Below are 15841 nucleotides of genomic sequence, written 5' to 3' on the forward strand. Positions count from 1 at the left end.
GAATACCCTACAACAGCTTTTTAGGGGTGGGGTGATACTTTTGGAATTTGGCAGTTTATCATAAAAATTACCTGAATAGCCAAATTCCAATTTACCAAAATTAAGCTTTCAATTACATAATCATATAGTGAATAATATGGGTATTGCAAAAATAAAAATAAAGAAAAATAAATGGCATGAATTTCTTCACATAATCACCAAAATAACCCCTCATACAGTATGTCAGAACTACAAGAAGAGCAGCTTGTCGGACCATCTTCTTCAAGTTAATCTTTTTCATTGTTAAATCAATCAGCCCCAAAAATCTTTAAAAACTTTGCAAACATTTTTTTTCATTAGTAATGTAATTGTTATTTGTATTATGAAAGTTATATAATGTGGTCAATTTCTTTAGACCAGTGACCTTTAAAATCCTGATTAAATAAACCTGTTCAACCAGGATGTTTTACAAAACCAATTTGAAAACGTGTAGGAGGTGAAAATTAAAAGTCCTGGTGCAAATATTGTTTGCACACAAAAACAATTCTGTAGAGGGACTGGCAAATTATGTAACAAACAAACCACTGCAGCAAAGCAATCTGATAATTCTAAGCAATCTGATAATTCTGAGACATGCTGATGACAATTAAGATGACCCTCATTATCTGATTGAACTCATCTTTGACAACATGATTCAAATTATCAGGAAAAAATTCATGCACAATTAATCATCATAAAGAGACTATGACTAATAATGACCAAAAGCTAAATCATTATGTGTAAATTGGAAAACCATAAAGTTTATAAAAGGTCTTTCACGATATAGTTTCAGCATATGGCCATATATTCAGCCTGAAACAATATTACAGTACAGCTTATTTCTCTCCTTTTTGACCAACAGCTTAATTACTGGAAGAAAATTTCATACAGGATAAATTGTTATGAGTGCATATTAGTACATGTATTGCAATACTGAGGGTATACCTACCATAGCCTGAAATGTCTCTTTGACAGTACAGCATTCCCCTCCCCCTTCCTGAGGCTGTATATCTACCACTGTCACAGTGATTCCATACAGACAGGGCTCACTCAAAGCCTTAACAATATCCGAGTTCCTGCCTTTCTTAATCTCTGCTGAGTTATCTATGTTAAACCTAACTCTTTTGGACACCGATCCTTTACCATCTTTTATGATTCCATTCAAGTGTTCCAAACCCTTTGGTGATTTACTGGGCGAATCACATGAGTTACTTGGAGATTCGTTATTCACCGAATCACTAGTGTTGTTTGATGAATCCTGATTATTATTCAGTGTATCACTAGTGTCTTCCTCATCACTGGAATCATGTTTGATAGTGGTATAGGGATGCTCCTTGTCATCGTGTTCACGTTGTATCACATAATCTAATGCCTCCAGCACTGACCTCAGATCTTGATTCTCTGTCTCTCCATCACTGCAAGAGGATGAGGAATTGTGTTCCAACACCATTGACAGTGGGGAGGGGTTTCTGTCAGGCTCTGGGAAGGACAGAACCTCCTTGTTTTTTTTAGTCTCATTAGGCGGGGAGAACAAATCATCATACACGGAGGCTGGAGAGTTAGGTAGACCGCTATCTGGAGAGGAGGACAACAAAGGACTCCTGACCCTCTTCTGATCCGTGGCCAATTTCAGCGGACTTTTCCGCCTGGGCCACGAGAACCCATACTCCAAAATCGGGAGAAAAAAGTTCAGGGGTGAAGTGGGCCTACTATTGCTGAGTGGAGGTGTGTCCACATTGTCGTCGTCGACACTGCTATTGGTCTGCAGCTGGTAGATCTCCGAGGACGAATGAGACTGACGTGTTAATTTGACTTTTTTCTTGGAGGCTGGTTTTTCCGGAGTTGACAACTGGCGGGCAGCTAGTACTTTGATCTTCTTTGGTTTGCTTTTCTTGGGCATCCTTATCCTGAGAAATATTGGCTATTAGCAGCACCTGAACAAGATCCTTCAGAGGGGATCAACACATTCCTCACATTTTCCGATAGTATTGCATTGAGTCACCCATTATCATCATCCTGGACTTATTGAATAAGGAATTAACATCACATTCTTTGTATAGAATCCCTTTCTTTGGATTCAACTACAAAATAATTTTTTTTTCTACTTTAAAAGCTTTAAAACTGATAAAGAATATTAGAATTATCTTATGATAAGCTTTCACTTGAGGATTTATAACTCTTTCCAGCTGATCTATAGCCTATTAATCCATGGGGGAATGTCAACTCTAACAAATCACAACAATAACTATAATCCATCAAAAACCAATTCCTAATGATAAGCCGTCAATGGAAGATTAACAATCCATTCAGCAGGGTCAGTAAGTCAAAAAGTTCATTCTATTTACTTACAACCACGTCAAGATCAGAAGAGACACATTCCACCTAATCTCAGGCCTTCCATAAACATATCAATATGTCTGGACCTTATATCTCATGCTTGCCCATCAAAGAGGCATGCACTGTGTTCATTTACATAAGGAACTTTCTTCCTTTAACTTTGAATGCTTAGCACTGACTATCTCTGTCTATCGGATTGGTCCCCTTCCTGATTGACCAAAAGTCTAAAGAACTCTTAAACTATAAATACAGAAAATGGAAAGCTATTACTTGTTGAATGCAAAAACAAAAACAAGGCCAGTTCATTGAACACCATAGATCTCTAACCATGCATACATATAGAATTTCTTCTATTTCAGAAGGAACTACAGATAATATTTTGTCCTTACAGCTCTCCTTTCTAATTATAAACCTTCATGAATAAAGACAAGCTGACACATATAAACTTGATACCAAACCTTCAAGTACCTCAAACAATGACTGTCATTACTTGGGATTAAAAATTTTGAATGAAATTTGAAAAGCAAACAGCTAGATCTTACATTTCCACCTGCTTGAGTTGAAGTTGCCTGCAAGGATCAATTATAGAAGATTTTAGGTGTTTTAAAGGGCAAAGTGATATTTTAACACTTGATTATTCAATTTTCAACTCTAGCTAACTCAAAATTATCACATCCTTTCCAAATTTATTGGGCAAATTTTATATGAAATACATCCTTGTATATATTGACTGATAAAAAATAAATCAAAAGTTGCATATGAATGACAAAATTTTATCCAGAGTTAATTTGAACCATAGTGTCGGCACCTCATATATTTCAAACATATCAAAATCATAAGGCCATCGAAATAAACTGAAAACATAAAATCAAACAACAACAGCATCAACTCAAAATAGAATACCTACAAAGATTTCATTTACATTGTGTCAAGGTTAATCCATAAATTACTCCATCTCCATTTCATCACTGGACACATCCAAATTTAAACCTACAATCAAGTCAAACACTCCTTTCTAAAACATCCTGAAGAAAAGGCCAGATAAATGCACTAATTTTTTTCACACGATCCCCCTTGGTAAAAAAGCCTGATATTTCCTACCTTTTCCAGTCAATGATACTGACCTGGAAAAGAGAGCGGACCCCTAATTACCACACCTACAAAGACATGTGGCACCTGCTTCGCAATACATAGTGGGATCTCTTAACGAGTTACACAGGCATAAAACGGTTTGCTAACCTCACTGATCAATGTTGAATAGGTTCTTATCTTGTTAAATCCTCTTTTTTCAACATCTTTATTGCTGGTTTGGAGTTCACCAGATGCAAACAAAAGACTGTGTTTTGGAGAGATCTGCTTATTGTTCCATATCATAATAATCGCTGCTCACTCTATAGAAGACTCCCCATCAATTGCTGTTTTTCCAGTGAGATTTGTAATCCTTCTACACCTATCTGTTGCATAACCTAGAGGATCTCAAAGCCATGCTACTTTTGTTGACAGTCCATGCTAGTCCACCAGAAAGATGACTAATTGTTTGACAGGGCTCATCTTGTTAAGCAAAAGTAAGTACTACCCTGCAAAAGAGGAGGGGATTTAAACTTAATAAATAGCTCCCGCTGGTCTCCTTTATAGTTCTCCAAAACGGTTCCATTTAAAGCTGGGGTTGTGTCATCGAAGAGGAAACAAGGTGTGGTATAGTCCAATCTCTGATCTCACTCTCATCAAAAGATTGGTTGTCCAATTGATATCCTGATATCCAGAAGATGAATTTTGAATGATCATGAATCAACAATCAGATAATTTTTATGTACACTTCAAAAGTGGTGAATCGAGCAGTTATGGTAATTGATAAAACACATTGGGGGTAGTGGTGTATGTGCTGATTTATTCATTGCCAGCCAACAGCAACTTTATTTGAAAAGAAAATCTAGGATAAAAAGAGCCACTGAGTCGTGGCCATACACGAGACAGTCTATGTACGAGGAGGAGAGGTGTGGTGCCTTATGCAACTTAAAAAGAGACACGGGTGTTTTACCCCGGCAAACCTAATATTTGCTTTGAAATTACACTTTAAGCAAACAAATAATAAACAACCTGCATATTCTATTCCCTAGTTGTCAGCGTTTCAATGGTTACAGTGCCTCTTCTATTGTCAGTAATCTTTCATCTCATTTTTATTTAAACAAGGCATGCCTGCCAACAGCTTTTCAGATATATCAAATTATGTCCTAAACTCATTTCTAAAACATGATGATATCGAACTCATCATGGTGCATCTAAGTAAACACCCTTATCTTTGACATCATATATAAATACAAGTATTATTTCCTTTAAAGCATTCAACGCAAAAATCCCATTCTTTACAGCGAAATCTCAGATACCATCTTAACATCAGTATTACTGCAGATAATCATCTATAAATTTAAACTTTATCACATTAGCATAGCTTATCAGCTATTAACAATTTAAAATTTTATAGAGAAAGTCTTTTAAGGAAATCATTAATATTCAGGAGGCAGATGCCATCTCGCGGAACCTTGCACCTTTCTCTGACTCACTAAACAACAGTCTGTGAGCAAACTTGCTGACATAGATAAATATGAACAGAGGGAATAATCTCCAGGCCAGTTGTCATTTTTAAATACATTCATCTTTTGTATACACAAACACTGACACAAAAAAAACTGTATACAAACAGTGACACAAAAAACTTCATTTGGTTCAGACACTTGTTTGCCAAGATCTCATTTTTTGTATACACTAAAGAAATGAATGAACACTCAGAGAACAACAGATAAGAGTATTACTGACTAACCCTGAGTGTCAAGGAGAGATGGGAGGAGGCAGGAGTTTTGGGATCATTTAGCTCACCAGAGACCTGTTCAGGGATCATTTAGCTCACCAGAGACCTGTTCAGGGATCACAAGCACTCTCAATAATCCCCTATACCCATAACACAACCTTTGGCCACTGCAAGTGATCACCCACTTTGCTGAACAGGCATCAAGTAAAGAACTGTCACAAAAATGCAGAACAATGGATATGGGGTCTATATAAGGAGAGTGAGAGGGAAGTTATAATAATATTATTTGTTATACTTTCATGTTAAATACTGAAATCTGATTGGTTAAGACGCAGTTAATAATATTTACTATTACCCTCAGCGTTAGCAACGCACTTGGCAACGGGTAACATTAAAAAATGTTACATGCGCGAAAATTATGCGCGTACGGTTCGCTGTAGAATTCACGTTATTCCTATATAAAAGCAGTAAAATTTTCTTAAAAATTTTAAAAAAGACATTCAGTATAACAAAATAAATAGTGCCTGTTTGGGAGGATAACAGTTGAAATTGACACCCCTCGAAAACCATTGTCAACCTCCGCTTCGTGTCGGTTGACAATGGTTTTCTCGGGGTGTCAATTTCAACTGTTACCCTCCCAAACAGGCACTATTTATATAATATTACATTATATAAAATTATTTAATTAATTATCATATATTATATAATAATTTCAATAAGCTTCCTTTGCATACCATTTACAGAAGTAGAACTACAGCTCTAGCTATGGTGAAATATTGGGTTGTCAGAGCTACAGTCCTGTACAATACTACTACATGCAAAAATCTTGCAACTGACTGAGCACAACTGCAAAAATGTTTGCTAGTTTTGGACTTACTAAGTCATAAATAAACTTGAGATGTGAACTCTGAGTACCAGTACAATGTATATTGATGCACAGTCTCAAAGTATTAATACACTATGCATGCGTATGTTTCAAACATGATATTATACCTCACAGATTTTGCTTCTTTCAAGAAACATTTACAGATGTTGCATAACAATAGCAGTCAATTCATCTATCATGATTATATATTTCTTAAGTCATTCATCATTCAGGACCTTTAATTTTCTACATCAACACCACATATGGGTATATATATATAGGTGAATGATGTCTTTCTGTCACGTCACACTGCCTAAAGAAAGAAACCTGTATCAATTCACATCTATGGTTTCAGAGACAGACACGATTAATAAAATAAAACGCCATGTAAGCTAAAATTACAGCTTGATTGAAAGCTTTTCATGGAGATCAAAAGGAACAAGTTGTTTTCCTTCACTGAGCTGTTTGGTAATTGGACAAATCTTCACAATGGCAAGGTGATCATGCTTACACAGGTAAAACTCTAGAGATCTCACACCTGACAAACCATCAATGTCATGATCAACTCATACACACACAATTTTTGGCTCCCACTATGTTGCTAAAAAACACAATCTTTATTATCTTGCATACATTTAGTTTGCTTTCATCTTTGGACAGTGTTGCACTTTTTCTGTCATGATAAAAAAAATTTTTACAGCTTTTTTACGCATTACAGTGAGAATATACTCATTTAGAATTAAAATTATTCATAATCAAAGAGTTGTCACGATACCTTAATGTACCTGGAATTTCACTCCTGTACATTAGCTGCCCCATAATACAGTAAAGATAACTCTATTGGGTAAACATGGCATACCCCGGTATGTATAATGTAATGAGTCTGTTTACTCCATTCAGCAGGTCTTTTTTTGGTAGTCTCTTACAAGTAATGATAACAAAACATCTTTACATTTAACCAGTAAGTTCTAGCATTTAAGAATCCTAGCTGGCTACAATGTGCCTTAAATTAAGAATGTTCTGCAATTCTTAACAGTCCTGAGAAAATTTTATTTGGACTTAGAACTATGCATTTTGTCCAAACTGACTTTTCTGTGAGGCTAGCATTCAATCCAGCAGTTAAAGTACATGTATAAACTAAGGGTCACTGAGATTTCAAAACCAGATTTGTGTCTCAGGCCCTCAGCAGTAATCAAGACTACCCCCATACATGGTAAAGTGTAGTCAGAGTCCATGCTTGTAGGCATATTGTCATATCCAGTTCTTTGTTGCTTTGCATTCATTTGGTCTGAATTTCACTTGCCATACCGTTGTCTTCTTTCAAAAAGATGGTCTACCCATCACTTCAATATGAAGAAAACAGCATGAAGTTGACATGTGATACCATGGGACCAGGGCAACCAGTCATTTTCATTCTCTAATTTCAGCCCACTTTTGGTCACAAAGTTTGTAACCATACTGTGGCCTGTCAATAAGTGTGTATTCCCTATTTCAACGTCAATGACCTTGTTGCATTTTATTTGAACTCAAGAGTTCGGCTCTGAACTTTTCTACCTTGCATTTCTGCCTCAACACATACAACTCATTGGCATTCCTCTCTTTGTTACAGCACTCTTTGAAGTATTCCTTATTTAAACACAAAATTGGCAATAAAGTTTTAAGTCCAGAGAGGAGGCTGACTGATGACTCCTATCTAGCTGTTCTCGTATTACATGGCTGATGGCTTCTGCTTAACATTGCCTTTGAAAGTTCCAAATACAAAAGAATCATTTTTATACCAACTCATGGATAGGGGTATTGGCAACAAAACACTTATGACATAATTTTCTTAACTTTGAATGGCTGAAATTTAATCACTTTATCTAGTTTGGAGTAGAGAATAACAAGATGAGATTGGAATTTATGCTTCATTACAGTGTACACTGTAACACAAATACAGCATTGTTTTGATAAATACTTTGATGCAGACCTGCCATGTCCCTTTATGAGGCAGCAATGACTAGAATAAAAAACAATTTTAGACTTTGGTCAGAATTTTGAGAAACATAACTTAATACATTTCCATTCCTGAAATGTTTATGGTGATTTTTTCCCATGTGATCCTGACTTAGTACTTTACAAATGTACAGCCTTCTTCATGGAGTGTATTGCACAACTCACAATTATCTTCACTGCATATCTAAATACCACTCACACTAACCACTCATCTTTATTATATGTCTTTGCACCATCTATACCATCCCATTTTCATGCTGTGTCTTTGCACCACTGATACCATCCCATCTTCATGCTGTGTCTTTGCACCATTTATATACCATCCCATCTTCATGCTGTTTCTTTGCACCATTCCATCTTCGTGCTGTGTCTTTGCACCACTTATACCATCCCATCTTCATGCTGTGTTTTTGCACCATTTATGCAATCCCAATTTTATGCATTTTTGTGCAATTTAACCCACACCAATTTCATGTCATGTCTTTGAACCATTTGAACCATCCCATCCTCATTCTGTGTTCTTAGTCCACTCACAACCATCCTTCATCATGCTTTGTCCTTTAACTACCTAAACCATCCACTGTACTGCTTATAATCACAATAATTCACCTGTCTTTTCACCACATAAAAACCATTCAATTGGTGGTGTTTTCCCCAAAAGCAACCATCTATAACCACTTGTAGCCATCCAGTCACATGGTGTTTTTGTTCACCACTACAATCACTCATCATCATGATCTGTCTTTGCACCACACAAACCAAACATACCATTCAAATACACCACTCGCATTCAGTTAGTTTTGTTCCTTTTTCATTGCACCACCATCTATCTGTCATACAATCATACAACTGTTTCATGTTGAAGCACCCCTGACAATATCCTACACATTGCATCTTTGCACCATTAAATTTACTCACTAATAATTATACTCACTACCCAAGGGTACATACTCTCAACAGTACCCACATAGCTAGAAACCTACAGTTGATTATTATCAAACTGAGCATAATAATCAACTGTCAAGGGTTTCTGACAGTGCCATATTCAAAATGGGTGTCATTGCACTATCTACTAGTTGGTAAATGCCGTCACCATCTCTATGATAAGTAACTCCTGTCTTACCCTTATGGCTATGGTCTTGTGCTGACACTGAGAACTCTGGCACTCCATATCGTCTAGTCCTGCATCCCAACCATCAGTATCACAATCTGAAACCAACAACAAGGAAACGATTTCTCTCAGTTCAGGTGAATGCTTGGTTCACAACCAAATTTACACAACTCCAAACAAAGCATTGTGGATTAACATGCAGGATACACATGTATTATTGACTTGGTCGAGAAAAAATACAACAATCTGATTAAAATTGATTACCAGTAATATCATGCACACCTGTTGAAATTGATCAGCAATGAGCTATATGACAAACTAACAGTCTACTGGTATGTTATTTTTTAATGTTTAGTTAATTAACATGCAAGACTTGATATAAATACTGTAATAACAAATTGATTCATGTGGATCAGTGGGTTTTTCCATATAATCTAAAAACAAACTTGATAACAAATATTGCCACTTATTTCACTGATGTTCCGTACCTACCTTTTAAACAAAAAACTTTTTGTTCACTTGAAATTTAATGTCCTGAACGTACATTGCATTCTTGAGCAATGCCTTTATTTCACCTGTGCAAAATTATTCATATTGCAATAAAAAAAAATATCCAAAATGACTAGCATTTATATTTTTAGCAAAAAGTGCCACTTAGTATATTGCTCGAAAATAATAATCATGTCATAAAATCAGGCATGTCTCTATATAAAGTTTGTTACACTTCAATCTGCATAAACCTGGCCACCTTCCTTAGAGGGAGTCCTTGTAGATAAATTCCTTTATAATTATCGCACTTCCAGTCTGCCACTAATTGCGAAAACAACAATCCGGTGGTCATAAACCAAAATAGCCATAATATAAAGAAGAATTCATGTCAACGTATTTACAAACAATTCTGGTGAACAAGATGGTAGTGGGGGGCATAAGGCAGAACAGTTCCTTGTGAATAATGACCTTACAAGTAAGGGACAGTGTTAACACATAAAAACCAAGAGAACTTCATCTTACAACACAGAAATTAACACTGTTCAGCTGTTCATTAACGATTCCAAACAAAAATGTGTAATTAGACTACACAATGTTCCACGGCTTAGTCTAAGTAAATGCATGCAAGCAAAGACAACGTGCATTCAGGTAAGTGACCTAGCTAGCTCTTAAAAGAAAACATCACAGGCTTGATTCTGTCAAGTAACTGAATGAAAATCCAGCATATATGAATAAATAAAGTAATTCAAAGCTGCAAGGCTTTCATTATGACCATCCAAAAGAATTAATATTCCAGCTACTAGTGAATAATGCACTAGTTTTTTTTCTAAGACATATAATAAATGGTTATGGACAAAAATACAAATTAATAAAAAAAAATTAATGACATCAATAGTGACAGTTAGGAGTTTATTACATGTTCGTACAAATCTGATAACTTTAAGTCTGACTCATATTTTTGTAGAGAAAAACAATATACATTGTCAATTTCAGGTTAATGTTGCATTTCTACATAAGTATTGTTAGCACAACTGTAATACTGCCCAGTGTTTAAGCAGACTTAAAATGCATATTGTTTACCTGGGCAAAATTGATACCTTGTAACTCATGAAAGAATATGCAGGACTCTTCATACATATTATAATTAACACTTGTTTTTAAAGCTGGCTTTAACAAAGTTTTTATAAAGCTTCTATGAAAAAAATACAAGTATCTTATAATCTATAAAAGCAACAATAAGTGCAAAATCCACAAAAAGGAAAAACAAAAAACACCTCATAAACAAAAAAGACAAAAAGCCTTATATAAAGGTAAATAATAAACTGGGAGATTAAATGTACCTTGGTGTGAAAATCCAAGTCAAAGGGTTACCAAAATATCCTCTTGATCAGTAGATCCACTTAATCTGAAGCGTAAAAAGCCGACACTTTGAAGATGGATGAAGGAGTAGGTCAAAATATACTATCATGGTAGACATACCAAGTGATGGTCATGCCTGACTGCCTCACAATATAGTAAATAGATCACCAATTGTTTCTTTCTCGTACTCTATAACCACTGACTGTCACCAAATCTACCAATGGCATGCCTTAAAATCTGTGCAAAGTTTTGTAGTGCCTCGGTGAGTTTCCCACAACCACGAGACAATCAGTGTTATAAAACTGAAGGCTACAATTTGCTCTCTAAACAGTGCGAAAAATGTTCAATCACTGCTGAATTTTCTAGCGGGGATTCAAATAGGTAAATAACAGGTGAATTCTTCGCATACAGTGACACATTCCTTGTGGGCAGGTATATATATATATATATACCAGTATTGATGGATTATACACACAGTTCGATGTAAATGAAGTCATAAACAACAATTTGAATAAACATATACGGTACCTGTTTATCAATCCCATGTTCAATTTATTACAATCAAAAAGTGCATTTATACTTGAAGAAACTTTCAAAGGTAAATCCTATTATATGGCTCTCTATGTCTGCATGTATATACAATTTACATACATTTTTGAAATATATTGTGGGCTAACAACAATTATCATACACTCAGTTGGAAGAAATAATGATCAATTTTTGTCGTTAAGCAGTTGAAGAATATTTAAGATTTAGTAAGATACTAATCAAGGTTTATACTGCATAGAAAAATTATTTACAGGTACATATTTCTTTAAGCTTGAGAAACCACAATAATTCATCAAGATTTTAAAGGGATGGCGATCGTTTCTAAACTCACAGAATACCAAGAATCAAACTCGTAGAATACTGAGAATAAAACTCGTAGAATACTGAGAATAAAACTCACAGAATAACAAGAATAAAACTCATAGAATACCATGAATTAAACTCCTAGAATACCGAGAACTCTTAGAAAACTGAGAATTTAAATCCTAGAATACTAAGAATTACACTCATAAATCTTTGTTAATCTTGATGTCAATTTCTTCATGCAAGCAAAACCAACTTATTTTACATGAATCGATTACATTTTCTTATATGAATTATAAAAAGATACAAAATATGAAATTTAAACATAATTTAACAAGATAAGTACATGTATTAGAGATGAGGATCAAAAAGAAAACAATAATCAAGAGTAAATAAATATAGCATATTATGCTGGTATAATAAGCATGCTTACCTGGCTAATGAATGCAAGGCTTCAACTTTTTAGCCACACAATACCTGCACACACAATTCAAGAAGGAAAAATATTGCATGTAACCTTTACTGGACACACACCTACCTCTGATGTCCAACTCCTGTATAATAGCTTCCAACAGGCCCATCATTTCTCAATTATCACAATTTACAAAGCTTCAGAGATGTCAGACTGTACTTAAATATTCCAAATATCAACAGGTATGTAACTGCATGGAGGTTGTTAATTCCACATAACAAGGATGGTCATCACTGGATGTGATTCCAGTGTTTGTAATGACTGCATTGATTGCTCAATCTTTAAGTCCCCCCTTTGCAAAGCGTCAAGTATGTATAACTCTCAACTGACCATAAAGAGAAACTCAAGCCACCTTGACATTCTAGTAATGTTCCAGCCCTTTCACAATCGGTATTATTTTTGGCAAAATTTCTTTTAAACTCAATACCTGCCTTAAGCACTGAGAGTAGTGACATAAACAACATCACATGAAGTTAATACATCTTTAGCAGTCTGTACCAATGTTGGTCACTGTTGGTCACAAGGTCAAATTTTTTATCCAACTCTTATGTGACATGCCTTAATTCAAGTCCATCAGATTACAAGACAAAAAACTGATCTGGAACTTCAACAAAAATACAACACAACTGCTATCAAGAACTATAAATATCCTACAAAAATTAAGAGACAGCGTGGGCAGAATTCTTAAAATAATTGAACTTATATACTTACTGGACTTTGGTTGAAAAAGAGACATTATATCAACCTGCTACCTCCAGGTCAGAAACCCTGGTAGTTCTTGTTCTAGGCATTCGGAAGTCACAAGTATTGCTTAACGTACAGGGTCCAATATTTTAAAAAGAAGAGTCAACAAATGTTAATACAAGTCCTACTGGAGGCTTTACATCTCAATCAATAAATCATAGCATTCAGTTCATTGGAGGGCAAGAGTAAACATCCCTATCTGTCACTAGCCAGAAAAAAGCTCCGAACTATGCGACACCCTCTTCAATGGGGGCATTCGCAAAGATACACGACCTTAATAAAGAGTGATTGGAGTTAAAGGGATTCAAATTAACAAAACGGCTCCCCAATAACATGTGCACTATCTATAACACTGAGGATTTAATCAAACTCTTTTTTAGATAAAAACAGTGATTTCAAGTGTTGTAAAATTGATTGTCGCAAGGATTTACCAGTATTCTATTACATCCCCTGGGTAACATTCGTAGGGATTAGACATAAAACATAAAAATCCTGATAGGCTATACCCTGGATTAAGCTGGATATGCTCTCACAAATGTTTGAAATATCAAAGGATAAACCTCAATACAATAAAACTCTAATAAGATGCAAAGATCTTTCAAGAGGATTTCACATAATGTCACCCATATAAATTCCTCCTCAGTAAAACATTATATTCCTTTGCCGACAACATCTCACTTCCAAAACCAAGACTTCTGGTAATTTCCGGCCCGAGTTTCACACAAAATAATGCTCTCATCTTTATAACTCCATCAGCAGACATGCATCAATAGAAACAACGTATCAGGTTCCAAATCCAATTAGAAGGATTCCCAAAGAACACTACATTTAAAGTTACTTTTTTTAAAGATCCTTTTTACAATAATTGTGCAAATCTCTTCCGATCATATTTTCTATCTTCTTTTTTTTTCTTCCAAAAATTTTAATCATGTCATATTTTCCCACAGCATTATCAAATTCAACAGGCAGAGAAATGCTGTTTTTATGTCATAACCTGACATACACAATGAACACAAGTAATGTGGTTTCCTTTACTTGAAAAACAAAAAAATGGCAGAAGTCAGAGCAATTCAAAATGGGATTAGTAAAAGTGAGACATCTTCTGCAAAGTTTGAACCTTCTGAATTCCGTTAGCAAACATACTTGATCAAAAAAAGTTTTGTTTTAAAATAATCTAATGCTAAAGTCGATTTGAATACAGAGAGTAGAGAGAAGGGAGGCAAATCTTACTATAGAGAGAAAAAAAGCAACTACCGGTAGTAGACCAAATAAATTTTGTACTCATTTTAGAAATCAAAAAGAAAGCAGAAGCATCAAGTACAATTCATATACATGCTTCAGTCTAATTATTAATCTAATTTGAAGTTAATTCATGTATAACGTTTCTCATAACTGAGCAAAAGTACAGTACTAAGGTTACTTGATGCCTTCATCAAATTGAATTCATTCTTAAGTAAACTTAAGACAGTCTCTTACACAAGGGTCATATGTATTTGCATGACAAACAGAGCATTTCATTTACACAGCTCAGATATATTACATCTGATATGAGAAAGTATTTCCTAGTCGACGAACTGACAGGTTAGATCTTAGAGCCTCGGAACGTAACGATGCACTAAGGTGTCCCACATTACAGCTAATCCATCACGCTGACGAATTACACATCAACATATTCGTCAACCACTGTTTGATCAGATGCAAGTTTTTCCCCCTTAAAAAAATCCATTACCAAATACAGAGCAGTGGATTTTTTTTAATCAATTAACCTGGCAGTTGATATTTCAGGAATATCTTCAGACTTACTGACACTTCAGTGGATATTTTACTTCTTATAATGGTGTACCAGTGCATGCAATGAATTGTATCAAACATTTTCAAGAACAATTCATTTATGTTAGTACAATAAACATGATGGTAAGCTTATTTCTTATCAAAAGACCTCACACATTTACCTCCTGTATATGACACACTACCACATTCACTGTCGGAAGTTTCCTGACTCCGAAAACTTTCATTATCCGAGCTGCATCTCTGAGCGTAATCAGGAGTAAGGGAATTCTGACCATCACAGCTGTCTTCATTCAAAGTCTTGTGATGATCTTCCACACACTCTTTATTGTCTTCCTCCTCATCCTCCAGACTCAGAAGGGTTATCATCTTTGGACCTGAGCTCTCGGGAGAGTTCAGCCACAGCACCGTGGATTTCGGATCCATTTTTGGGGGGTACACCAGGCAATTTATGCATAAATTACCACAATCTGACTTTGTCCACCCCTTGAAAAATTCTGAGCTTCAGTGGGTATATTGCAAATTCCCAATCGTGTTTAAAAACTCTTCTCTAATCTGCCTTGTCAACAGTTCAGCATAAACAAATTCCACTGGATTTTAGGAATCTTATGTGGACAGAATGGAATAACAGGACAAGGTCACTTAATAGCCCAATACACAAGCTTGCTAATGAAGTAAAAGGTATTCCTGCCTCATTAAACGTCTAATCTTCTTACAGACATGATATCCAGCAGACAAACGCTTTGTGTACAAACTTCCATAAATAGCTATTTCTAATTCTCTCACAGTTGTCAAATTTGCAAGCCAATAAGAACCCCATAAGCTGGAAATTTCAGATACATGTATTTGTTGAACCCTGCTCCTCACATACTACGGTAATAAAACCTCCATAAAAGTGTTCATTTCAATACCCATGAACATATATTCATTTCCATTTTCATTGTTCACATATAAAGATTAGGGGGACATGCTCCACTGACAAACCAGGGGCATAAAAAAACACAT

General features: G+C 35.4%; 1 protein-coding gene across 8 annotated transcripts in view; it reads right to left on the minus strand.

Moving 5' to 3' along the window:
- LOC128190666 (pleckstrin homology domain-containing family G member 5-like) overlaps positions 1-15597 on the minus strand; it is a 55975-nt gene extending 40378 nt beyond the window's left edge. For 2 of the 8 annotated variants that reach the window (XM_052862789.1, XM_052862791.1), the window contains exons 1-2: positions 3263-4294; positions 968-2099 (exon numbers count right to left, since the gene is read on the minus strand). In XM_052862789.1, coding sequence (XP_052718749.1) covers positions 968-1918 — 951 coding nt within the window. In that variant the 5' untranslated portion in view covers positions 1919-2099; positions 3263-4294. Of the gene's footprint in view, positions 1-967; positions 2100-3262; positions 4296-6428; positions 6558-7572; positions 7653-9144; positions 9231-15000 lie in introns of those variants that run through there. The other 6 variants (XM_052862790.1, XM_052862792.1, XM_052862794.1 and 3 more) reach the window with 5 other exon arrangements.
- Between the last annotated feature and the right edge of the window lie 244 nt (positions 15598-15841).

This window comes from Crassostrea angulata, chromosome 6 (assembly GCF_025612915.1).
Source record: "Crassostrea angulata isolate pt1a10 chromosome 6, ASM2561291v2, whole genome shotgun sequence".
NCBI lineage: Eukaryota > Metazoa > Mollusca > Bivalvia > Ostreida > Ostreidae > Magallana > Magallana angulata.